General features: G+C 42.8%; 1 protein-coding gene across 3 annotated transcripts in view; it reads left to right on the forward strand.

Annotated features, from left to right (window-relative positions):
- trim62.1 (tripartite motif containing 62, tandem duplicate 1) overlaps positions 1-26,185 on the forward strand; it is a 62,666-nt gene that overhangs the window by 32,961 nt on the left and 3,520 nt on the right. For all 3 annotated transcript variants that reach the window (XM_012881383.3, XM_021307984.2, XM_021307985.2), the window contains exons 3-5: positions 11,702-11,797; positions 16,376-16,632; positions 20,535-20,650. In XM_012881383.3, the coding sequence (XP_012736837.1) occupies positions 11,702-11,797; positions 16,376-16,632; positions 20,535-20,650 (469 nt within the window). The remainder of the gene's footprint in view (positions 1-11,701; positions 11,798-16,375; positions 16,633-20,534; positions 20,651-26,185) is intronic.

Consider the following 26,185-nt stretch of genomic DNA (forward strand, 5'->3'; position numbering starts at 1 on the left):
AGTAATGTCGACTATTTTGTTACCTTTCAAGTCATTAGTGACACAGTTACCGTATTTTCCGGACTAAAAGTCGCTCCGGAGTACAAGTCGCAGCAGCCATAAAATGCATAATAACGAAGGAAAAAACATATATAAGTCGCACTGGAGTATAAGTCGCATTTTTGGGGGAAATTTATTTGATAATATCCAACATCAAGAACAGACATGTCATCTTGAAAGGCAATTTTAAATAAAAATAGAACGGAGGCAACAACCGGCTGAATAATTGTACGGTTAGCTTACGCTACATGACACAACTGAGAACGTGCCTGGTATGTTAACATAACATATTAAAAGCTATTCAGATAACTATAGCATAAATAACATGCGAAGAAGTTAACCAAAGCGCCCATGTCACTCAAAATAACTTCTCGGTGTCACTTTCAAATAACTCCGTTAACTCCGGACGTAGAAGATGCGCCACTTCTGCTTCTACGTCGCTTACGTCTGATTCAACACAGGCCTAGAGCGCCCTCTTGCGGTTTGGTGTGAAAATAACAGGTGTAATGATATACCGGTAAAAATGTGTAATAATTTCACACATAAGTCGCTCCAGAGTATAAGTCGCACCCCCGGCCAAACTACGAAAAAAAACTGCGACTTATAGTCCGGAAAATACGGTATACGGATTTCTTACTAATTTCTTAAATATTCTAAATAGTTTGCACCCACAGATTGATTTAAAAATCACATTTTCCTTTCTGTTTGTACTCTTTTTTACAAACAAACTGGTGATTTTTAGCGAAAACTAAAATGTGTTTTGTTGTCATCGTCTTCCTTAAATGGCCACAAACACCCACTGGCCTTTAGATGGCTGTCAGATGGTAACGAGGGGCCCGACGTGTGCCAAGAGAGAGTCCTGCACATCGTTACACAACCAGCAGCAGCCTGACCTGTTGATACACGGCTGGATGGAGCCAGGCTCTTGTTTATGCCAAGTTATAACCCCCACCATTTGAACGCCGCAGCTAAACTCGACTCTTTAGACCAGGCAGCCTTTTTTGTTTAAGTCTTATTGTCTTAATTTAGAAAAGTTTGTGTTAACTTTAGTCTCAGTTTTCCGTCTGTCAGAGATGGTATTCAGTGCCCCCTTAGTGGTATGCTGCCCTTTGACTCCAAAAAGGCGTTTTCTCTATTTAAAACTGTGCTCACGAGATAATTTCTACTCATTTAAACCATTCTCTGTAAACACGGCATGGTTTTTATGTGTAGACCCCAGTAGATGAGCCATTTCTTGAGCACCAGACTGTCCGGCACCAACAACCGCACCACGTTCAGTCATCTGACCTCCCTTTCTACCTCAGTCTGAAGCTCAGTTTGAAGTTCAACAAGTCGTCTGCAGCACATCTAGATGCATCGAGTGGCTGACAGGTGATTGGCTGACCAGCTGTTTATTGAACAGGCGTACCTAATAAAGTGACAGCTTGGTGTGTAATGTAATAACCACATGAAGTAAAACTCTAACTTACTAGATTTAGGGTTAATTTAAGTGTTTCCTGTTTTGAGCAGACATTGGTTCTGAAGATGAGCTTTTAACATGCTGAGAACATTGCAGAAAACCAACCCATAAACCGTACTTTAATGCTTAATAATTCGTTTTCTCTGTATTTGACAAACTAAGGCTGAAATACGTTGCCAAACGAAGGACCTAGAGTTACTAAACAGTTGTTAAACAGTCTCATTCAGGGTATTAAGCTCCTGCCCAGTTTCAAGCAAAGTGTAACACTGGAATGAGCTGGAAATTTAAAACCTTTTTCCAGGCTTAAACTCTGTGGATATAAACGGCAAGCAAAAATATTCAAAGAAATTAATGTTGTTGGTGTGAAAGCTCAGAATTAGATGTGTGTGAGAGTGAAAAAAATCAACAAAACTTATGACTTTATTGAAATGTAAAATTTTTATTAATTTGTATGTTTATATGTAATACCATGTTTATCTTTGTTAAATAGGCAAAAAAATGTCGGCATGAAAACAGGTATTTATTTATGTCATGGTTTAGTTTTGATTCGGCTTTTGTTGCCATTGGTTTTCGGTTTTTCCACCTTGTTTTAGTTAGGGGTTAACTTTATTTATTGTTTTTAGTTTCTCCTACCCCTCACTTCAGCCCTCCCTTCCACCCAGCCTTCACTTCACTCTCCTTGCAGTCAGTCACACCTGTTAGTAATTATTCAGTCAGATGCATGTCACCTGTTAGTCTTCCTATTTAAACCTCCCTCTGCCTCACTTTAGTGCTGGTCCGTCTTCTGTATCATCCACTCCATGCCAGTCCTCGTCCTTGCCTTGGAAGGTCTATTTCTGTTTTCGGATTTAAGGTTAGTTTTGCCACGTTGAAAGACTTTGTGCCTCACCGTTGTTCCTGGGAAGTTCTGCTCTGTGTTCTGGTGTCCCCAGTGATTTGCTAACCTGACTAGCCGCTCTGAGAAGGCTCTGCTCTGTGCCACCCCGCTCAGCGTTGTTGGACTCTCTCTCTCCTGGCCGTCAGTCCCTGCCTTCACCTGCACCCCTGAGCCGCTGTATTCCTGCACCTCTGGTTACATCTTCCATCAGTCATCTACCCTTCAATAAACCTCTCAAACTTTTGTCCTGTGTGTGTTCTGAGTTCATCAATAAACAAATCCTGACAGTACGGACCAGCCAAAAAGGATGAACTCAGACACCACATGGAACTTACCTGCAGGGGCTGACACCCCGGAGATCCGTGCATACCTGGACATGTGCGAACGCCTGATGAAAGAGAGGTACGCCAGGATGGCTTCTGCCCAGGACCCTGCGCCGCCGATCAAGGCCGACTCCACTCCCCAGGTGTTCTACGTGGGCGTTGTTGCCGCTACCCCAGGGCACGAGAAGAGAAGCCGCAGATCCCTTCATCGCCTATGTCACCACCTCTATGACTCGCAGCTGGCTCCCCGAGTAAAGCTCAATGTTCCATCCATCAGAGCCCCACATGTCGAGGAGGACCAGCTGTGGAGCTTCTATTACGGTGACCGGGACGACCTTCTTCCCCGTGGGCCTGCAGCCACCCCTCTGACAGCCTCTGTACCCCCGTCTGGCTCCTCCCGGCTAGGACGCCGGGCACTCCGACACTTTAAGGCCTCCGAAGACTCGCTTCCGCTCAGGTCCCGTGAGGGGGTTCAGGAGGACCCGCCCTCTGAAGCCTGTAGCCCGGCAGCGTCCGAGGTAGCTGAAGAGATGGTTCCGCCTCCACCCGAAAACTCCACTCTGCCGGCCACCGTAAGCTCCGCTCTGCCGGCCACCGTAAGCTCCGCTCTGCCGGCCACCGTAGGCTCCGCTCTGCCGGCCTCTGAAGGCTTCGCTCTGCCGGCCGCTGAAAGCTCCGCTCCGCCGGCCGACGTAGGCTCCGCTCTGCCGGCCACCGTAAGCTCCGCTCTGCCGGCCTCTGAAGGCTTCGCTCTGCCGGCCGCTGAAAGCTCCGCTCTGCCGGCCACCGTAAGCTCCGCTCTGCCGGCCACCGTAAGCTCCGCTCTGCCGGCCACCGTAAGCTCCGCTCTGCCGGCCTCTGAAGGCTTCGCTCTGCCGGCCGCTGAAAGCTCCGCTCCGCCGGCCGACGCAGATCAGCCCGAGGCCTCCGAGGAAGCCGCCCTGCCTCAGGCCGAGGCCTCCGAGGGAGCCGCCCTGCCTCAGGCCGAGGCCTCCGAGGGAGTAGTTTCGCCTCAGGCCGAGGCCTCCGAGGGAGTAGTTTCGCCTCAGGATGAGGCCTCCGAGGGAGTAGTTTCGCCTCAGGATGAGGCCTCCGAGGGAGTAGTTTCGCCTCAGGATGAGGCCTCCGAGGGAGTAGTTTCGCCTCAGGCCGAGGCCTCCGAGGGAGTAGTTTCGCCTCAGGATGAGGCCTCCGAGGGAGTAGTTTCGCCTCAGGATGAGGCCTCCGAGGGAGTAGTTTCGCCTCAGGATGAGGCCTTAGTTGATGCTACTCCTATTTCTAGTTCGTCGTGCCGGGGTCGTCCTCCACGACGCCCGCACCAGACTTTCCTGTTCGGCCGGAGCCAAAGACTGCGGACTCCGGGCCGCTCAACTTTGCTTCGTCGGGGCCGTCCACAGCGGCGCCCGCCTCTGACTTTCCTGTCCGGCCGGAGCCGCAGACTGTGGACTCCAGGCCGCTCGACTTTGCCTCGTCGGGGCCGCCCACCACGGCGACCGCCTCTGACTTTCCTGCTCGGCCGGAGCCGCAGATTGCGGACTCCGGGCCGCTCGTCTTTGCCTCGTCGGGGCCGTCCACCACGGCGCCCGCTTTTGACTTTTCTGTTCGGCCGGAGCTGCCGACCGCGGTCTCCAGGCCGCTTGACTTTGCCTCGTCGGGGCCGTCCACCACGGCGCCCGCCTTTGACTTTTCTGTTCGGCCGGAGCTGCCGACCGCGGTCTCCAGGCCGCTTGACTTTGCCCCGTCAGGGCCGCCCTCCTCAAGGGCTTAGTCGGGCGATGCTGCTCCGCCGCCTGCCTCGTCCAGGACGACCTCCACGAGAACTCTTGCGGCTTAGCAGCCGTCTTTGCCTACGCCCTTAAGGCCAGTGCTTTCTGTTTTACTTTGTTTAAGCTCGGCTTTAGTTTTGATTGATTTAGAATTCCTCAGTTTAGAATTATTTAGGGGGTTCTTTGTTTTCTTAGAGTACTTAGTCTCTGTTTTGCTTTGTTTTTTCCTGCTCTGTTTTAGGAGTCTAGATTTTGCCTTAGTTTTCTAGGTTTGCCCAGCCTTGTCATTTTAGCTTTAGCTCTCTGGTTGTCACGTTAGTGTACTTGTTCAAGTCCTAGTTTTTCTTTTTTCCTTCATTCGTAGTTAGCTTTAGTTTCATTTTCTGCTTTTAGTGTTTTGATTTTATGTTTTGCCTTAGTTTTTCTTTTGTGGTGTTATCCCTGCTCTAGTTTTGCCTTATTTTCTAGTTCTTGGTTTGATTCTTTATTTTTGTCCTGCGCTTTAGTTTCCAGCGCTCCTTAGGTCTTAGCGCTCACTTAGATTTCTGACCCCTGGCCCTGAGCTGTTTCATGCTCCTTAGCTTTGGCTGGTTCGAGCTTCCTTGGTTTTTGTTTTGGCCTCTTAGTTCCTTAGTCCCCTGGCGTGTTAGGACGCCCTCTGTTTCTCGGTTCTCTGGCGTGTTAGGACGCCCACTGATTCTTGGCTCTCTGGCGTGTTAGGACGCCCTCTGATTCTCGGTTCCCCGGCGTGTTAGGACGCCCTCTGATTCTCGGTTCCCCGGCGTGTTAGGACGCCCTCTGATTCTCGGTTCCCCGGCGTGTTAGGACGCCCTCTGATTCTTGGTTCCCCGGCGTGTTGGGACGCCCTCTGATTCTTGGTTCCCCGGCATGTTAGGATGCCCTCTGATTTGTGGTTCCCCAGCGTCTTAGGACGCCCTCGGTTCCCCGGCGTTTTAGTACGCCCTCCGTTCTAGTTCCTTGGCATTTTAGATGTTTCTGCTTCCCTTGTGCCCCGGCGTTTCCCTCACGCCCCGGCGTTCTCTTCCCCAAGCCCCGGCGTTTCCCTCACGCCCCGGCGTGTTCTTCCCTCTGGCGTTGTCGTACGCCCGTTCTTCCCTCTGGCGCTGTGGTGCGCCCGTCCTTCCTTCTGGCGCTGTGGTGCGCCCGTTCCTTCCCTCTGGCGTTAAGTACGCCCGTTTCTTCCCTTTGGCGTTAAGTACGCCCGTTTCTTCCCTTTGGCGTTAAGTACGCCCGTTCCTTCCCTTTGGCGTTAAGTACGCCCGTTCCTTCCCTTTGGCGCTGTCGTGCGCCCGTTCCTTCCCTTTGGCGTTAAGGGCGCCCGTTCCTTCCCTTTGGCGCTGTCGTGCGCCCGTTCCTTCCCTTTGGCGTTAAGTACGCCCGTTCCTTCCCTTTGGCGTTAAGTACGCCCGTTCCTTCCCTTTGGCGTTAAGTACGCCCGTTCCTTCCCTTTGGCGTTAAGTACGCCCGTTCCTTCCCTTTGGCGCTGTCGTGCGCCCGTTCCTTCCCTTTGGCGTTAAGTACGCCCGTTCCTTCCCTTTGGCGTTAAGTACGCCCGTTCCTTCCCTTTGGCGCTGTCGTGCGCCCGTTCCTTCCCTTTGGCGTTAAGTACGCCCGTTCCTTCCCTTTGGCGTTAAGTACGCCCGTTCCTTCCCTTTGGCGTTAAGTACGCCCGTTCCTTCCCTTTGGCGCTGTTGTGCGCCCGTTCCTTCCCTTTGGCGCTGTCGTGCGCCCGTTCCTTCCCTTTGGCGCTGTCGTGCGCCCGTTCCTTCCCTTTGGCGCTGTCGTGCGCCCGTTCCTTCCCTTTGCCGCTGTCGTGCGCCTGTTCTCCCCCTGGCGTTAGCACGTCTGGCCTTGCCCGTTTTGCCTTGTGGCAATGTTCGCCTGACTTTCCTTGTGGCGATGTTTGCTTTCCAGCATCTGCTAGACGTTCTTGTTTTGCTTACCAGGGGTTGTTAGTGACCCCTTTTAGTCCGCTTTTGTTTTTCCTTTTGTTTCAGATCGCCCTGAGTGGGTAGTTTTTTTTTATTTGATTTTGGCCCACCATCCGTACCACCCTCCTCCCACCCTGCTTTGATCTGTTTTGTTTGACCCGAGCCCGCCATCCGTACCACCCTCCACCCACCCTAGGTTGGTTGTTGTTTAGTTTGTTAGGCCGTCCGGAGACCGGCCTTGAGGGGGGGGTAATGTCATGGTTTAGTTTTGATTCGGCTTTTGTTGCCATTGGTTTTCGGTTTTTCCACCTTGTTTTAGTTAGGGGTTAACTTTATTTATTGTTTTTAGTTTCTCCTTCCCCTCACTTCAGCCCTCCCTTCCACCCAGCCTTCACTTCACTCTCCTTGCAGTCAGTCACACCTGTTAGTAATTATTCAGTCAGATGCATGTCACCTGTTAGTCTTCCTATTTAAACCTCCCTCTGCCTCACTTTAGTGCTGGTCCGTCTTCTGTATCATCCACTCCATGCCAGTCCTCGTCCTTGCCTTGGAAGGTCTATTTCTGTTTTCGGATTTAAGGTTAGTTTTGCCACGTTGAAAGACTTTGTGCCTCACCGTTGTTCCTGGGAAGTTCTGCTCTGTGTTCTGGTGTCCCCAGTGATTTGCTAACCTGACTAGCCGCTCTGAGAAGGCTCTGCTCTGTGCCACCCCGCTCAGCGTTGTTGGACTCTCTCTCTCCTGGCCGTCAGTCCCTGCCTTCACCTGCACCCCTGAGCCGCTGTATTCCTGCACCTCTGGTTACATCTTCCATCAGTCATCTACCCTTCAATAAACCTCTCAAACTTTTGTCCTGTGTGTGTTCTGAGTTCATCAATAAACAAATCCTGACAATTTACACATTTGTTTACACATTGTGTAAACATCAGGGTATCATGATTAGTCATTTAGCCATTATAGTCCAGAGTTTAACATTTGGCACCAGGATGTTTTCATTCCAATTCTGAAAAGTGCTTGAAAAATAACATAAAAATATGTTTTGTACAAGCATGTATTTTATTAGTGTCATTTATTGCAAAATTTGTATATTAAAATGCCCAAACAGGCTATTACACTTTCAGAAATGATAGTTAACTCGAGAATAATCGCAAATTAATCGCATATTTTATCCTTTTGACATTATAGTTAAAATTTGTAATCGTTTGACAGTATATATATATATATATATATATATATATATATATATATATATATATATATATATATATATATATATATATATATATATATATATATATATATATATATATTTAAAAAAAAAAAAATGGGAGATATAGATGGATAGATTCCCACATTAATTAGAGGATTGAGATGTACAGCAAGGTAGTCCCGTTTGCTCATAATGACGCAGGCTGTGGTGGTTTTATTTAGCTCTTTGTGGAGGCTGGCAGTGAAGCCGTTGAATATATAGAAGCTCAGAGCTGTAACGACGGCATGAAGGTTCCTAAGCCTTGTGCAGTTTTATTAGGGAACCTGGGGGTAGAAAAAAAAACTGCTCCCCATTTTATTCATGTTTTTTTTTCTTTATGTAGATCTACCTAGGAGCGGCTGACATGACAGGAGTCTGAGAGGAGGAAGGAAATGACAGCCGGATGAAATGAGTTTTAGATTTATAATCCTTCAGACGTGACCCCCCCTCCTCCCCATTTCCCTGCAGCTTGGCGTCCTGGGGAAATGTCATGTCAGAGTCATGTTGGTCAGATTGGATATGCAGGAGGGAGAGGCCTCACAAAACAAGACATACAGAGTCTGCCGTCAGTGTTTGCTTCTCCCAGCATTTACTTACCTGCGTTTTTAGTTTCTATATTCCCTCGTATACTAGAATGTTTCTTTGCCAGCACCTGTCATTTCCTTACATCCCATCCCTGTGTGCATCTTCAGCTGTCTATTTTTTATTTTTTTTCCTTTGCTAGAAATGTCGCTCCAGCGAGATTTGCATATGAAGGGTGCATTTTGCTTCTAGGAAGATTACAGGATTATGCAATAGCATGTTTGTAAAGGAGGTTTAGGACCTTAAAGGGAGTAATGCCAGCACCAAGGTCAATTCTTACTCTTCATGAAAGCCCAAATCCACATCTGCATGTTTCCATTTAAAGTTGATTTTTAAGTGCCATTCATTAGCTAGAGCTGAGTGGGGAGAAATGTTCAAACTTAGCATCTAAAATTGAAAAGGAAGGGCGGTGGATTGAGTTCATATTGATGCATCTGTGCGACGGCGGGTTAAAGTTGCCCTTTCTTGACCAGTCGGTCCGTTTGTCAGCCGGCAGCAGAGGAGAGGGGGAGCATGTTTTCTCTGCCGGTCTGTCAGCATCGCTCTACCTTTCCGTGGGAGCAGCCGACTACTCGCCGCAGACAAATGCGCAGCGATGAGGCGGTGAGCCCGCTGAGCCTGCTGCACTCCTATCATTAACATGGAGAGTCACGCTCCATCCTTTCTGCACCAGCAATCTTTCTCCTTTTTTTTTTTTTCATCTGTCTTTTAGAGGAACCTGGCTTCTTTTCCACAAACCTCTTAAATTTGACAGAAAAATACAGTTGAAAATCTTCTAGTATCATTTTGATGAAGTGTGTGTGTGGAGAGAGAGTGAGAGGTATTCTCTTCCATCAAAGATCCCCCTCATGCATTTATTTCACTATACTCCGTTTTATGCGTCTGTCCAGAAGAAGTAACTCACAGGTCAAATCTCATTTCACCCTATGCCCATAACTTTTTAGGGTGGGGCCAGTGAAAAGAATGGCGCCCAACGCGGTCCTCTTCTTCTGCTCCCAACCATCCGGTTACACCCAGAACCCCATACAGAACCAAATAAACTCCCGCTCCAAACTTATCAAAACAAATCAGACTCAAACACAAGAAGACGTGTCTTACCGTTTTGTACTTTTGCACGTTGACAGCCAGTACTTTTTAAAATGCTTCCCCAACCTTTTAATGCCAAACATGCATGGGCCGGTATGAGAATCTGACTGTTTCATAGCCAGAGGCTCCGGTAACCAGCCTGCAGTGGGTTAGATCGTGGATGTGCTCGTTGCTCGCCTCGTTTAGTTCGGGGAGTCTGTGGCTTAATGGGAGGAGCAGTCATCATGCAAGCAGAAAGTTTAGGGTGCAATTCCAGCTTCCTCCCCTGCCACATTAGGAAAGTGTGAATTTGTAAGCGTGAACAAACATGGCTCTGGTGTAAAATGCTTTAATGGGCCAGCTAGAGCTGGAGAAGCGCTCATTTTTGCCGTCTACCATTTACAGTCAGAAGAGCTACCTCTCTTGTTATGATCAGCTGGTCAATACAGCCGGGCATAATTCCCAGCTGTTGAATTCCTTTCTCAAATTTCTCTGAGAGGGAAGTAAATGAGCCTTTTTAAGCCAGCTGACAGGCAGTGCTCAGCAGTGTGGAGCAGGGGCTACTAAAACTATGGTCCAATCAGCTGCCGTCCCTACCGCTTTTCTGAAGAGGACTTTAAAACCATCAGCTTGGTTTGACAGAAAACTGTTGCTGTTTCTTAAAAAGCAGATTTTTCACTTGGAGGTCTGATCTACTTTTGCTTTGTTTTTAAAATTATCTTTAAAATAATGCTGTAATGTCAATTTTGAAATATTCTAATATTTAACACACCAATATTACTACCACAAAAATAGTCCTGTTAATGCTTGCCAAAATAATGTTTTATGAATTCTTCTAGAAAACTAAAGAAAATGGGAAAGAAAAGCATCAAAAGTTTCAGTTATATCATTACAAGAACACAAAACTGCCGTGAGGTCTAGTTTTAGCCAGGGAAATTATATTTAATGTTTATAGTTGTTTTTTTTCCTCTACAAGCATAAAAAGGATCTATTGATGTCTACAGTGGGCTTGATTGGTGTTTGTGATGAAAAGTAGTGTAACGATGTATCGATATTTTTCATTTTGCATCAGTTATTATTTGCATCAAATATTGAATTGATGCTAAATGAAAATATCGATACATATCGTCATTTTTAAGATGCAACTTTAATTCGAAATTCACAGGACATGAGACTATAGTGATCAGGTGATCTGAGATGGTGGTGATAATGATTATTATTAGATTAGAAGAATGCTGATTTTTTTTTTTTTATTTCAATGCATATATGAGCTTAGAAATAAAATTATCAAATCATATTTTGTTTTTTGTTAATGTAAATAATGGTGTTAGATGGGCAGATGGCATTGCGTAATAACAGACTTGTGAATTTAATTGAAATCGTATCATAACAGACTTTGTGATATCGGCAAACATCGTATCATCCAAACAAAGCCATATAACAGCGTATTGTGATAAACTGGTAATTTACTCCTCTAATGAATAGGGGATTGTTATATGGGGGTAACGCAACTGGTTTCTCATGAATTTTCAGATGCTGGTATCAAATAGTTTTCTTTTTTTTTTTTTCTCATTTTGAACATTTTGCCAGTTTTTTTTTTTTTTTTCTTTTTTTTTTCTGGCTACTCTTTATATTTTAAACTAAGAGCTTTGTTATAATAACAAAAGATTGGGCATGTTTCGTATGAAGGCAGACGTTGTTGAAAATATAATCGTTCTCTTTTGTGTTTTCTTCATACTTCTATTCATTTGTAGGAACAATTTAGTACTGTTAACAAAAATGTATTTGATTATAAAGCAGCTCGACCGCCAAATGGATTTTCTTTAACGTGATATTACCAGGATCTCTTGCTGTAGCCGTTGTTAATGGAGGCCCGTGCCTGCATGGCTCCATCAGCATGCTGTGGTTTAGTCTCTATTACGAGCTTTAATCTGTGCACCTGTCTCCTGCCTCAGGCAGACTTGGAGGTGGTGTTTGGCAAAGCTTTTTTTTTCCTGCTGGTGTCTGACGCGGGATGAGACCCAGTTTCCTCTGACACAGCCACGAACCTCCAGAGATTTCATATTCCCTTTCATATCTCACTCTCCATCTGGCTTGTTTGTTTTGGTGTCGGGGATTAAATCTTTGCAGCCTCATATCCGATCAAACGGAGCTCTTACACAAGTAATATAATTTTTTATCTTAATACAGCAGGATTGGGAGTTGGGAAGGAAATGTCTTTCAGGTGTTATTTCAAAAGTAGCCGAAATGTTTCAATACAGCAGTAGCTCCAAATTGACAGGAAAGACATCTCGATGTGTTTGGTAACCGAGTTAAGATCTGTTGCTGTGACACATTGCTGTTTGGCTATTGATGGCTGATTTTTATTTTATTTTTCCTGTTTGTGCTGCAGAGAGAGATGAAGGAGCAGCTGGCTTCGCTGCAGGAGAGCGAGAAGGGACACACCGAGGCCCTGCATCTCCTGCAGAGACAACTCACTGAGACCAAGGTAATGTAACCGTTCTCATTTTTTAAAACAAAAAAAACAAAACAAATATTTGTCATACAGAGCTGAACCTTTTTGAGCAAAGATCTCCCCAAAGACTAACTATAAAGATCACTTTCTCTGTAGCGTCTAAACCCGGCAGCCCTGATCTGCCCCGCTGTTGTCTAAAGCTCCAGTGATGATGCATCTAAAAATAAACAATTCATTGTCAATCTGAGGACCCAAATCTGCTGGTGATTCTTGGTAACTGGTTAAGATTGTTTGTTTATTTATTTTAACTAAAAATGATTATGCTATTTAGAGATTCACTGATCGGGCTTCAGTTGCCACGACTGATTTATTTATTTATTTATTTTTTTTGTTCCAATTTTCTTCCTAAAGCCTATAAAAACTGTGTAATTCCCTTCATCTGTTATCTGCACCTGCCTATCCGTGGGTAACCAGGGGGCTGGTGCTCATCTCTTGGTTATTGGGCGAGAAGCAGGGGACACCCTGGACAAGTCGCCAGTCCATCGCAGAGACACGAAATCTGTTTCCATCCAATTCTCATGCGATTTTTGAGCAAACTTAAAATATTGCAAAAAAGAAAAAGCTCATCAGACGTGTTTCCATTCACTGGTTTGTAGCGAATTAACCAGGAGGCGCATAGCGTAACATCGTCATACGTTGACTGCAATAAACAGGAAGTAGATGTTGCTAACTAGCACAGACCTCAGATAAGTAATGAAGTGAGGCTTAAATTAATGTACTGAGTTTTTTCTTTTTTTTGTCTTTTAACGGATGAGACTTAGTAATGCTCGCGCCTCTTCGTTGGTCCACACGTACCTGTTGTTGCTTCCAGACCTGTTTACCAGCGTTATGGGAACATCCAAGCAGGCGGCAGCAACAGAAACAGCTGATTGGTCACGTGAGGCAAACATTCGCTACGTCAGAACTGATACGACAAATACCTCAATTAAGTGTAAAAAAAAAAAGAAGAAAAAAAACCCTTCTAATGCGATACTTCAAATGCACATTTAAAAACAGTGATGGAAACGCGAGTACAGAGACATGCATGGCAGACAACCTTGCACAAACTCACTCCTAAAGGCAATTTAGGCTACGTTCACACTGCAGGTCTTGATGCTCAATTCCGATTTTTTTTTTTTTTTTTTTTTTTTTTTTTTTGTGAAATCGGATTTTTTTGCGTGTCCGTTTACATTTCCAAATATATGCGACTTGTATATGATCTCCTGTGTGAACTGAATGCGTTCAACCTAAGTGTCCCGCATGCGCACTCGAGGACGCGATGACGTCACACGTAGCAAGCGTCCTCAGTGTTTGCCGAAGTAAACATGGATTATAATGCTGCCGCGCATTTGGTGGTCATTAATTTATTTTCTAACCGGAGCTTTCCCTCCATTGACTGCTCTTCTCATTGTAGTCTGTTATGGGTGTCGTTTTTCTTCCCGCTTCTGCATAGCAGGAAGCAGAATAGTGACGTTTGTCGAGTATCGGTGACGTACAGGTCGGATAAATGCGACCCGGCCGTACAGACACAGGTCGCATTTGAAAAGTTCAGATACGTATCGGATTCAGGACCACATATCCAAGCAGCCTGGGTCGCATTTGAAAAAATCCGATCTGTGTCGTTCAGACTGTCATAAAAAGATCAGATACAGGTCGCATATGGGCAGAAAAATCAGAATTGGGTCACTTCAGGCTGCAGTGTGAACGTAGCCTTAGAGAGACCAGTTAACCTAACAGCCTTGTTATTGGACTCATGCACAGGGAGAACATGCAAGCTCCATGCAGAAAGACCCAGGGTTGTGTTTCAAAGAAGTCGTCTTGCATTTAATCGTACATTACAACAAAAATTTTCTTCAGCATCGCCCTTAGGGGATTGTTCCATGGGCAGCTTTTCCTGCGCCCGCGGCTCAATCTGGGGCCAAGGGTCTTACTCAGGGGACCCATAATGGAAGTCTGCGGGGTTCGAAACGGGTTCCTGAAGCCTTCTCATGAGACAAGCGTGATGCTCTAACCACTAGGCCACCATTATGCTGTCACATAATCATACTGTAATTCCACAGGTGAACATAAAAAGCATGAAAGAAAAGGAGGTGCTGCAGGTTCCTTGATGGACGTAGAGTAGTAGTGTTGAATCAAACAGAAAGGGAGTAGTTTAAGCCAGACAGAGAGAGAGAGTTTGGCCTCAGTTTCAAGCATTGCAAAGTAAAATGCCAAAATCCATCTATAATTCAACTATTCTGATGGAAATAGTTTTTTTTGTGTGTTTTTTAAGTAGGTGTGGTGTGTTTGGTTCCTGGTTATCACAGGTGATTTCTAACCTAACCAGGTCTGTGTGTCTTTTTTCTTCTTAAGAACTCGTGTTAATAAGTGAGTCATAAATATTTGCTCAACCACTCACTCTCACGCACCCTTTGCATAGATACTGTCATTATTCTCTCCCGTAACAACAAAACCAGGAGCTGGATTAGCCGTCAGTCGTATTCTGATTTCCACAGAGAAGAGTTTTTTTTTATTTATTTTTTTTATTTGCTCAGCTGTGTTGGTTACAGCCTCTGCGGCGACGTTTCCGCATCGCTTGCCTTCTTGTCCGTCCCTCTGCCCAGTCAGAGTCTTGCAGTTCTGGTCCGTTTTATCGACTTTTTTTTTTTTTTTTTCCAACTGCCTGTTATAGGTCTTTTAGCTCATTGGAAATGAGCTGATCTCATTAGTTTTACATCCATTTGCAGAGAGTGCTGTTCCTGGAAGTGGGCCACGCTCTGACCGCATTGATCTCTGGTGCATTTAGGGGAGCTGACAATGAAATGACTCCCGGCTTTTTTTTTCTCTTTATTTTTGTTTAGTCAGAGGCGAGGTGGTTGCGTTTTTTTTTAATTTATTTTTTTATTTAAAACTTTTTTTACTACTGCGAAGGATGTCAGATTTCCTGAAAACCTCCGCAGGGGCTCACTCGATGACACGCCGCCGTGAGAAGTGTCCAGCCTGACGTCTCTGAAGGCTGCAGACACCCACTCGGTGCCATCACGGCCTGCTGGGCCAAAACAACAAACATGTCAGCGTGACTGATGGCTGCTCCGCTGCAGTCATCCTCCCCTCGCTCCACACCATCAGTTAAGCTCCTAACTAGGTAGGAAGCTTTGGCTCGCTGAGGGACGGCCGTTATAACGAGCTCCCAGCAGGAGCGGGTCGGCTGAAACGACGACGTTTTGGGTGCGGGGAAAAAATTCAAATGAAGTTTAGAGATTGCAGAAGGCTGTTTGTTTAATTAAAGTTGCGGTGAAGGTTGGATGAAAACTCACCACAGTAAAGGGATCAATATAATATACCGGTTTCATTTTTATTAATCCAGACGCGTCTGCTTGTATGAAACACAGGCTTCGACATGTTTGCCTTTAAACGGGTATTTTTAGTTCTTAGTGCAAATACTGTGATCGCTTCCTTTGACACATTACTTTTTTTTTTTTTTCCTCTTAAGCTCTAAATTACTCATCGGTTTGAATTCTTCGGTTTTACTTAAAACTGCTGGAATGTTTAATGGATCTAGCTCCTCCGTCTGCCCACTGGTCCTCCCACACTGCAAAAAGGGAGCTAAAAGTAAGTAAAGTTTTCTTAAAATTAGTATATTTTTCCTTGATTTGAGCAGCTAAACAAGACTATCTGCCAATGGAATGAGTAATTGTACCCCTAAGATAATTGGATATCCGGCACTTGAAATAAGATGATGGAGATGAATTGTTCCTATTTTAAGTGCAAAACTCTTATTCCATTGGCAAATAGTCTTATTTAGCTGCTCAAATCAAGGAAAAATACCTAATTTCAAGAAAATTTTACTTACTTTTAGTTCCATTTTTGCAGTGCACCCAGGCTCCCCTAGGCCAGGGTTCCCGCGGATCCTTAAAAAGTCTTAAAAGGCATTGAATTCTGTAACTTAAAACTAAGGCCTTAATTGGCATTAAAATGTCTTAAATCAGTCTTTCTTAGGTCTTAAAATTGTTTACCAGATACCAAAATAGTTTATTTTAGTAGGGAACAAAACAAAGTTTGAGAATTCAGTTCAGTAGTTGTCAAAAATATATCTGTAATTTGTGTTTTTTAGCTTTCTTCCTATATGAAATGCTTCTCAAAGTTTTAAACATGTCTACTGGGCCAGAAAGTAATGGTTTATGTTAAAATAAACATTTGGGTGAAGTTGTCGCAACCAAGTTTTTTCTTGTTTATCATGAATTTGGTCTTAACTTTTTATTTCAAGTGGCATTAAAACGTCCTAAAAAGTCTTGAATTTAACTTGCCTTATGCTGTAGGAACCCTGCCCTAGGCTCTCCTTCCCTGCTTGTGTACAGTATTCTGAAATACTCCTAATATTCAGGAGGTTGTGTTCCTACGTTGCCCACCAGAGCCTCTTAAAATCATTGCATCTACATGCTGCGTCAATGAGTTACTGTTTGTCATATTAGCACAGTTTAGAGTGCTCAACAAACCCTGGATTTATTGATTTCTGCGTAATTAGACCTAAGCTGTCAACGAATGAGCTCAGCTTTCCTAACCCGGAAACCTTTCGCCTCTCCTTTTTTCCAGTCCTCAGCCAAGAGTCTGCGTGCGACCATCGGGGATGCCTTCGAGCGGCTTCACCGCTTCCTCCGAGAGCGCCAGAAGAGCATGCTGGAGGAGCTGGAGATGGACACGGCCCGCAAGCTGTCCGACATCGAGCACAAGATCCAGTGCTACAGCCAGCAGCTTCGCGACGTCAAGGAGGGCATCCAGATCCTGCAGGAGCGCCTCAACGAGACGGGCCGCCACGACTTCCTGGAGGGCGTGGCCGTCACATCCGAGAGGTATGTGTGGTCACGAGTGAACGTCCTCCAAAGAAGGATTCGGGAGTCCGAGAATATTTGTCAAAATGGCTCAGAAGGTGTTAAATGTGGGTGCAGCGTCGTGCAAAAGCTGCTGACCAGTTGGAGAAAGTAGAGATTTGAGCAACAGCACCAGCTAATCCCTGAACAGATGGAGCTTTGGGGCTGAATTAAACCAGCCGTAATGTCTAATCAGGAGGTGGATGGGGATTTAATTTAACCGTTCAATATCTGAAGGCAGAAAAAAGGTAGAATAGTGTAATGGCAAAAAAGACATTAAATGGCAAAGATTCTTCAAATTAAACACAATTTTTCATTAAGATTAGATTTTATTGTCATTACACAGGTACACAGGTACGAGGCAAGGAAATGCAGTTTAGGTCTAACCAGAAGTGCAATAGTAGCAAGTGCAGGATAAACAATGGTTCCATAAGTACAGGACATGGGTTTTTACTGAATAAATATAGAGATGGATACGATTATAGACAGAATTTTACTGATAGATTTGTCCTATGAATATAATGTATAGATAACTAGTATTGTGAACTAAATTTACAGCTGGATATGTACTGAATATAATATACAGGTGGATATTACTATAGAGTTTTACAGATATGTACAATAGCATAATATACAGATGGTTGTTATTATAACAGAGTTTACATGTACTATGAATATATGTACAGATGGCTATTACTATAGGCAGAATTGTGAGCATGATATGCTGGTAGCTATTACTATAAAATTGATAAATCTAAATAAATTAAGATATAATAATTGCTGTCTTACAATACTGAACATAATTACCGTATTATTCGGACTATAAATCGCTCTGGAATATAAGTCGCATCAGTCAAAAAGTGCGTCATAAAAAGGGAAAAAACGTGCAAGTCGCACCAGACTATACACATTTATTTAGACATTTATTTCACACAATCCAAGACTAAACACTGATATTTAATCTGGTAAGTGAATTTATTAAATAACACAGCTGCATCTACAACCAGCTGAATAACGTGGAACCCACCTGGGAGGATGAATGGGCTGAATTAGTAACTCCAACCAGCAACGGCCCGTTATGCTGAAAGTAATCAAAGTAAAAGCTAAATTATACCGCGAGCGCATAACGGTGCTACGTGCTAAGCTAACAGTACGACGCGGATGTTTGAGAACCATATAAAGCTCACATGCATCACTGAAGCTGATCACACGCCCGGACAACCTACCTGTCAGCTAACGCTAGCTGCTATTAGCTTTACAGACAGCCCCTCTACTTTAAAGCTGCACTACGAAACGCTCCCCTGTGTGAATGCATATACTGAAACAACGAAACAATATACAAACATGTGTTCAGTCTTTATTGTCTATAAGTTAATGTTTCAACAAATTTTTAAGTGGCACAGGAGCAAGGTAGTTTTTACAAGCCTAGCGAGCCCTCTTGTGGCTATAGACGGTAATGTTTACTCCTTGGTTCATGTTGGTCATTATAAATTACTATTTAAATTTGATTTATAAGTCGTACCCGAATATAAGTAGCAGGATCAGCCAAACTATGGAAAAAAAAAAGTGAAACTTATAGTCCGAGAAATACAATGATTAAAATTAGGTGTGGAAATTTTGAGAGCTCTTTGTAGTCAAGCAGGTTTAACTTTGCAGTTCAGCTCTCTTGAGGTTATTAAATGGCACTTCTTCTCTAAAGTAGAACATTCCTAAAATCCTTAATCACCTGTGTTGATCAGTTTTACTTGTAACATGTAAGCATTTACCAGTAGACTGAATACTAAAGTATTGAAAAAGTAAACTATGAACTGCAGCTTTAAGGGAGGAGTGAATCTTTGAATTAGAGCTGCAACCACAAAGCATCCTTCATGTCTCCAAGTTGCTGGGAATTTAAAAACATTGAAGGAACCCAGGCAATAAAAAAAAAAGTGTTTTTGGACCATAAGGCACACCGGATTTTAAGGTGCATTGAATATTCTTCCCAAGTGTGTAATATCATAGACATAATATAAGAGTAGACGCGTCATTGGGCGGGTTCTGCCTATGCTGCGATGCGTCAGAGCGTCCGCCATCTTAAATGTGGCAAATCTGCAGTTACTCAGTCACTTAAACAGTATCAGAGGGACTTTAATCTCTGAATATACTTTGTATTCGTAGTATTTTTTGTAATATTACAAGTTTATTTTCGTACCCTTTAGCTTCATTCTCCTGAATTTATTCTCCTAAAGAATAAAAATATTTAAAATAATCTAACCTGGACCTATTACTCCAGGAGTGAAATAATTCTGCAAACTGTGATTATTTTGGAAATGTTCCCCCTTAATTCTCATAATATGATGTTTTTATCATAACATTATCACTTTTGTGTTTGTTTGTTTGTTTATTTTTACTTTATTGACCTAGGACTTTTTTTCTCATATTATTAATTTTACCTCTTTAATACTCACCCAAAAAGTCTGTTCCTAAAGGTTCACATGTGACACGGTTTTATGAAATAATGAAGACCACAATGTTTAGATTTAACAAATTGATCCTTATATTCATAACACATACACACAAAAAAAAATATATATATATGTGTGTGTGTGTGTGTGTGTGTGTGTGTGTGTGTGTGTGTGTGTGTGTGTGTGTGTGTGTGTGTGTATATATATATATGTGTGTGTATATATATATGTGTGTATATATATATGTGTGTATATATATGTGTGTATATATATATGTGTGTATATATATATATATATGTATGTGTATATGTGTGTGTATATATGTATATGTATATATATGTGTATATGTGTGTGTGTGTGTTTATTGTAGCACAGGAATGAGGCATCTTCTCTGATCCACGTTCAAAATAACAGAACCCAACTTTTTTCTGCCACATACAATATGGCGGTGACGTTGACGTGCGGACCTGCGCCCTATGACGCGTCTACGTATATATGTCTGTGTGTAATATCACTCCGCCCCTCTGTTTGCATCGCTCTCTCCTGAAAGGGAGAGCGATCCATCTCTGCCGGGAGGACAGAGTAGTTGGACTACGCTGCCTTGTTTCTAACATAAAGCCAAAATAAACTTTTCATATTGAATTAATTTACTTGGTTTATTGTTGCTAGCGCGTACCCTGGGCCCAGGCTGCCTTACATGAATGCACTTCTAGTTTAATCATTACAGTCAGGCAGTCTTGTAGACAGCTCAGGGGTCCGATCAGGTAGTGACACAATGTACCGTGATGTTCTGAATATTTGCTAACCAAAGTCGTACTTGCACATATTAACAGATTTTCTTTTGAGTGCATTGTACCACATAAAATCAGTCAGTAAGCACAATGTTAATCATATTTAAGGAGCTTTAAAATGGAAATATTGTAGGAACAGAGTAGTGCTGTTTAAGCCGCCTGGTCTGATGCTGCCTGAACACACTGAGGAAATTAGCTTTAGTTCTCCTGGTCCATTTTTGTTGGTTTCTATCACTCAGAAAGACAACACCTGCTATACAGCAGGAGGGGTTAATGCAGAGCAGGATGGCTGCAGGATAAGATGCACATTTTGGCACAGGAGAAGCCTGAGGAAGTGGTGTTAATTATTTATGGATGTGTAACACGTGAATGGAAATGTTGGCGTGGGGGGAAAAAGTGTCTGCATGTAAAGCAGCTTACCGTCCTTCACGTAGAGGGGCATATCTGGATGTGTGAACCCCGCACCTGTTCTGCCAGCTTCATCCATGCGGCGCCGTGATTAATGATGCCGTTTGCAAGCTAATGGAAAATTCAAAATGCATTAATAAAAAAATCTTTTTAATCAATCGTCGGCGCTGCTTAGCACGAGAGTCGATATGAAGTTGCGAACGACGACCTCGGTTCAGACGGTTATTGATCTGTTTTTCAGGGTTAAAGGGAAGATACACGAGACCAATCTGACGTACGAGGACTTCCCGACCTCCAAGTACATGGGGCCCTTACAGTACACAATATGGAAATCCCTCTTCCAGGACATTTCACCAGGTAAGGGAGCGTGACGGCTTGAAGGTTGTCTAGATCTGAAACGTGTTTGCTGCTTAGTTAGGCTTGATTCTGCAAAAAAAAAAAAAAACATTGTAAAATAGATCTTTTGCAGTTCCCAGTGGTGCTTCAAGGCAGACCAAAGCATTTATGTATGAAACTCTGGGGCCTCAAGCCAAACACTGAAATGATCAAGTAAAATAATTCAGTCTGTTCAAAGCTGCCAGGAATCCCACCATGTCCTTCTATAAGTATGATGCCGAAGGAGGGGGGCCTGATTCACATGTTTAGTTAGGTTTGCTTTTATAGCTGAAGCAGCTGAATTCGGGTCGCGTGCGTGTTGGCAGTCCCAATTTGTAGGATAAGCTTTGAGATTAAACAAACAAGATGCTGCTTGTTAATAAATTATGAGCCGCCTGCTGGATTTAATCATCCTTGATCTAGCAAGAGGGAAAATTCACTCCGTTTTGGAGGAAAGCTACCTTTTATTTTGTTGCTGGTGGTGCTAGTAATATAAGAAATGTGATATATCAAAACGTTTTGAAATATTTGATTATATTCGGCACAAAAAACATAAAAAAATTTACTTAATTCAGGTGAACAATGATGCACATTTCATTTATTTGAGGAGGTGGCTGCACCCAGAGTCGACCAGTTTAAGGCCGATACCAGTTGGTAGTTTTTACTTTTACCTGCAATAAAGGGAAATCTTCCTACTAGAGGTGCAGGATCTGTTTTTTTTTTTTGTTTGTTTTTTTAAAAAGTCATTATGATTATGTTGGATGTGAGGTGTTGTTTTGTGTAATGTTGTTAGGATTGTGTAAAATGTTAATGGTTGTCTTTTATAATGTATTTTATATATGATAGTGCAATGTGAGCTATGTTTTAGAAAAATGTATTTTATAAAGGCCTGACTGGGGTTGCAAATTAGCCTATAGGCTAGAAACCTTTCATGCAACACATCTACACATTTTGTTATGGCTCTGCCTATTACAATTATGAATGTAGTAATGCGCGCTGCATTGTCCCTGACAAATAAACTAATAAAAAAAATAAAAATATAAAAAAATTTCCTATAAGACTGATGGAGTGAGGAAACAGGGTGACTTCTTGTCGTCCCATAAATAGACTTAGAAAAAACCTGAATGTTGTGGTTATTTCGCCTGAATTTCTGGGCTACAAAGACTTTCAGCTAAAACCCTAAAAAAAAAAAAATGTTAACCAAAGCTACGGTGTGCAAAAGTATACATCTAGTCTACGATAATGACCTAGAAACATTTTCTATTGTCTGACGCAACCAGGGTTAGTTTTTCAGGTTGTAACTCTATGAACGGTTCGCAGCAGAAAAACGACACTGTGCAGATGTTATGGTAATATGATAATGGATAGCATGTAGCTCGGGGCCGTGTTTTGAAGCTTGTCTGCTTGGAAGCTGAAGATGAAGACAGATTTTTGCCTTTTCAGCTCAACGACAAGCCTTAGCGTTCATCCAGATGAAAAATTGAAGGGGCTTCAGCAGCAGATCAGCGCTCTGAATGCCTCACTCCCAGCCCAGACCTGTTTCTAATTGAAAAGCTACGGGGGGGGGGGGAGCTGCAGCTGGACGGGCTTTAAATAAATTTGCAAAGAAGAGCGAAATAAAAATGTAAAGTCGAGATGTGCCAGGCCTCTGCTTTATCTAAAAAAGACCTGAGAGCTTTGATGGAAAGGAAAAGGTGTTTTGCACAGCCTTGGGCTTCTTCTCAGGTGGTGTGTTTGGGTTTTTGAAGGTCCTGAGTGGAGCAAGACTTTTTACAGCTATAATTCACTCAAAACTGATAATTCAACGATCACGCTGAGGATTTCATGGTTTTTGGTTGTTTTGTTGTTGTTTTTTTTTTTTACTCTCAATCAGTTCTCCCTTTCTCAGCCCGCAGGGAGGCCAGACAGTTTCTTGGCCTCACTTGACTGGCTGCTAAATTGAACAATTGGTTGTGATCCATCAGCAGCAGTTGCCAGAGAGGCAACAAAGACATTCCTCCCATTATCTCTCAGCCCTGAAATCCACCGTTTGGGAAGGAGGAACAACTATTGGACTCTGAGCTGTTTTTAAAACCCCCTCTTATGTTGAGCAGGACAATTTGAATCTCCTCCGTTTCTTCATTCGACCCAAACCGGCGCTCAGGGTATGAATCTTTAATGAGCTGATTGTAACGAACACTTGAGTTGTCATTGATCAGCGAACAAGCCGTCCTGTCCGCTGGCCACAGAATTCACCTCCATCTATCCTTGCAGATTTAAATTCAAACGGGTTTAAAAAAAAAAATTTACCTTTCCCTGCAGCAGGCAAACTGGGCTAGATTTTGGTTTTAGTGATATGGCTCTTTGCCCAGGGTGGCATTCAATCAAGACAAGCAGGGGAGGTCAAACAATAAACGTATCATTCAATTATGTCCTGAATTAGTTTTTAGTCTGTCAATAGAGATTAAACACCACCTTGTATTACTTGACTGGCTAGCTCTACACTGAGGAGATTCTTTAAAGCATCGTTGGTCATAAATGTGCATTCTCGATGCATTAACGTCATTACCACTTAAGTAAAAAAGAGAAACATTAAAGTTGCTGTCAGGCATTTTCTCCTTCATTTGAGTCAGACACAGACAAAAACAATGCTGCTGCAGCTAATCGTCAATTATCATAATCTCATTTCATAAACCTTATAATTAAGGCTGCAAGAATTAGTCAACCGTAGCCATTAGTTATTAGCAGTAGCTAATACATGGAGGACATGTTTTTACATTGTTACATTTATGACTCTCCGCAGCTTCTGTGGTAATTATTATGCGCTTAACAGCAAAGTCGTTTGTAATTAATTTTCACTGTGTGAACATTTTACACACTGGGGCTTTAGGATTAATGTGAAGCTACATCACGGGATAGTTTTATTCACCTTGAATGTCTAACTGGAGCGATGGAGAATATATTTGGTAATGAATGATTCAGGCAGCTTTCTTTAATGTCTATGCTGGGAAACATAAAGGATTGTAAAAAGTTTTTTTAAAGTCAATTAAATTTACAATGAATATTGTATGTATTTTAATTTATAAAGATAAAGGGTAATAAAGGATAGTGACTACAAGAGGCAATAAAGGGACATTTACAGGTGTGTAGACTACGATAAGTGACTAAAAGGTTTTACTAGCAACCAAAGTGTTCTTTTTTTATTACAAAATATGATGGAGATCATAAATAATCGGGATTAGTCGACTAATTGAAAAATAATCGGCAGATTGGTCGACTATTATAAAATAATTGTTAGTTTCAGCCCTACTTGTAATCATAAACAATCTCTACATTGACCTGGCTGATGACGTCCTGCTTGGGCTACACAATATATTGTGAATATATTGTCAGCGCAATATTAGTGTGTGCGATATTCATATCACTAACGACTGTTTAGAGTGAAATAATTGTTGGCTAATATATTCCAAGGGGTATAAACTTGAAATTTACAGGCTAATCTAACATTTAGCCAGCTGCACGGCCCCACAGCAGCAGATATAAAATGGAATTGCCAAAAATGCTAAAGGTCACAGAGTGATGGACGCACACATGAGAAAGCGATGAAAGAAAATTGTCATCTATCGCAACTAATGTCTGCGGCGGTGATAATTGTAGATATTTTCTAGTATCGTGCAGCCCTACTTTCCTGAATGAGCCGTCTAGTCCTAACTGTCCCCTGAACTGCATTGTTGCTTTCTTAAAATCAAATATTTCATTTATTAAATAATCATGACACAAAGTATTTGAGAGGTTTTTCAGTGGTTGAGATTTGTCCTCTTTATTTGTTGTTTGCATCTAAGCTGACCTGCATAGTGGATCTTTGTAGTGAAAGTGCTATGTTTGTTATTACACTCAATATACAGACTAGTATTTTGTGAACTGGACCGGTCTACACATTTACGGATTTCTGAAAGCTTTACTCTATTGAAGAAAACTAATTTGCTCTTGTTTCCCCATGTTTAATCTGAATGCATTATTACACCCTATTACAGCGCTCCTAGGGGTTCTACATCAGAAGCCATGCTTGCAAGCAGCTCCACTGGGCACAAACCCTCCCTAAAACCCAGAACTGCACAGAGACTTTGACATCGTACAGAGCTGTGAACTGAAACTGCTCCTCCCATCCCCATAATTACTGTCTGTCTGTGTTGTTTACACTCCCGGCGTAGGTTGATGTTGCTGAAAATGAGCTGCCCTGCAGGACACTTTACTTTGAAGACCGGTGGTGTTGAAGATAAAAAGAAACATGGTGTAGTTGGATCATCATGGATGCAGCTGTTGTCCAAAGAAGCATTTTTGGTTTCTCATTCCCGATCGTGGCGTTTTAATCAGCAGGAACATTTTGGGCCTGTGGCTACACCTATTTTGTTACGTTTTATCAGCAGCTTTAGTATATTTACCAACCGGCTCACAATAAATCTCTTTGGCATGACTCCGAGTAACATTGACATCTTTTTCCAAGTCATGAAGTTTAATGTTAATGTTACAGTTACGGCCGAAAAATGTAAACTAACCAGAGACGGTACATAAGACGATGAACACCTGAGGCAAAAGTCATAAAGGCAGTCTTCAAGTTTAATTTGTGTACATAAGGTGGAGATGCGGAAGTCAGGAGAACTGTTTGAGTGTAGTACCGTGGAGACCTACCAAACCAGCACACCACCCAGGTATTTAAAAACTCTGTGAGCCCAACCTGCCTGAAATTCATCACAGTAACAAATAATTCATATTAGGAAGCTTTGTAGTCACGCTTTACTGCACATAATCATTCTAGGTTTTATTCGTGAGGGTTTAGCTACACCACAGTATGGTTGTTAAACAATAAACCGTTATAAATAAGTTTGAGGACACATGCACTCAAAGGTTTACGCCTTTATTCAGCTCGAGAAGAGAAACTGATAATGCACCTACGCAATTATCGTAAATGAAGGCATTTCTTCCCCGATAAACTTTTTGGCTTTAAACCGCACGCGCAGTGGTCCGGCTGTTAACTCCCTGCTCCAGCCATCCTTCCTGACTGGGGCTTAAACCATATTATGTCCTTATCATCTCAGCTTTAAGTTGCTGCTTCCCTTTTATAATGCTGGTTGGATTTCCAGTAGAGAAACTGTATTTGGTGGATGAGAAGCGCTCTATCCTCCCTACCAGTTTACCATTTCTTGTTTCTGTGTAGCGAGTTATCGGCTTGACATCCATTTGAAATCTAATATTGTAAATCAGTTTGAAAACTATTTCTTTTTGTGGATTTATAACAAGAAAATTACCTGTTCTGTGATTATCCCGGGAGATATCCTCCATATATGGTCGTGCTTTCCTGTTTTGGTGGGCTCAAATCAGGAAAGCACAATTTTTGTTTTAGAAAAGTGCATTTTAAAATGATTAACCTGCTGTGAAAATCAACGGAAAGGTTATTTCGAGTTATGTTTACCAATTTTAACATTTGTGGTGTTATTTTTCTGATATATGGAACCTGTAAGCAGCAACAGTCTCCTTTTT

Source organism: Fundulus heteroclitus, chromosome 20 (assembly GCF_011125445.2).
Source record: "Fundulus heteroclitus isolate FHET01 chromosome 20, MU-UCD_Fhet_4.1, whole genome shotgun sequence".
Lineage (NCBI taxonomy): Eukaryota > Metazoa > Chordata > Actinopteri > Cyprinodontiformes > Fundulidae > Fundulus > Fundulus heteroclitus.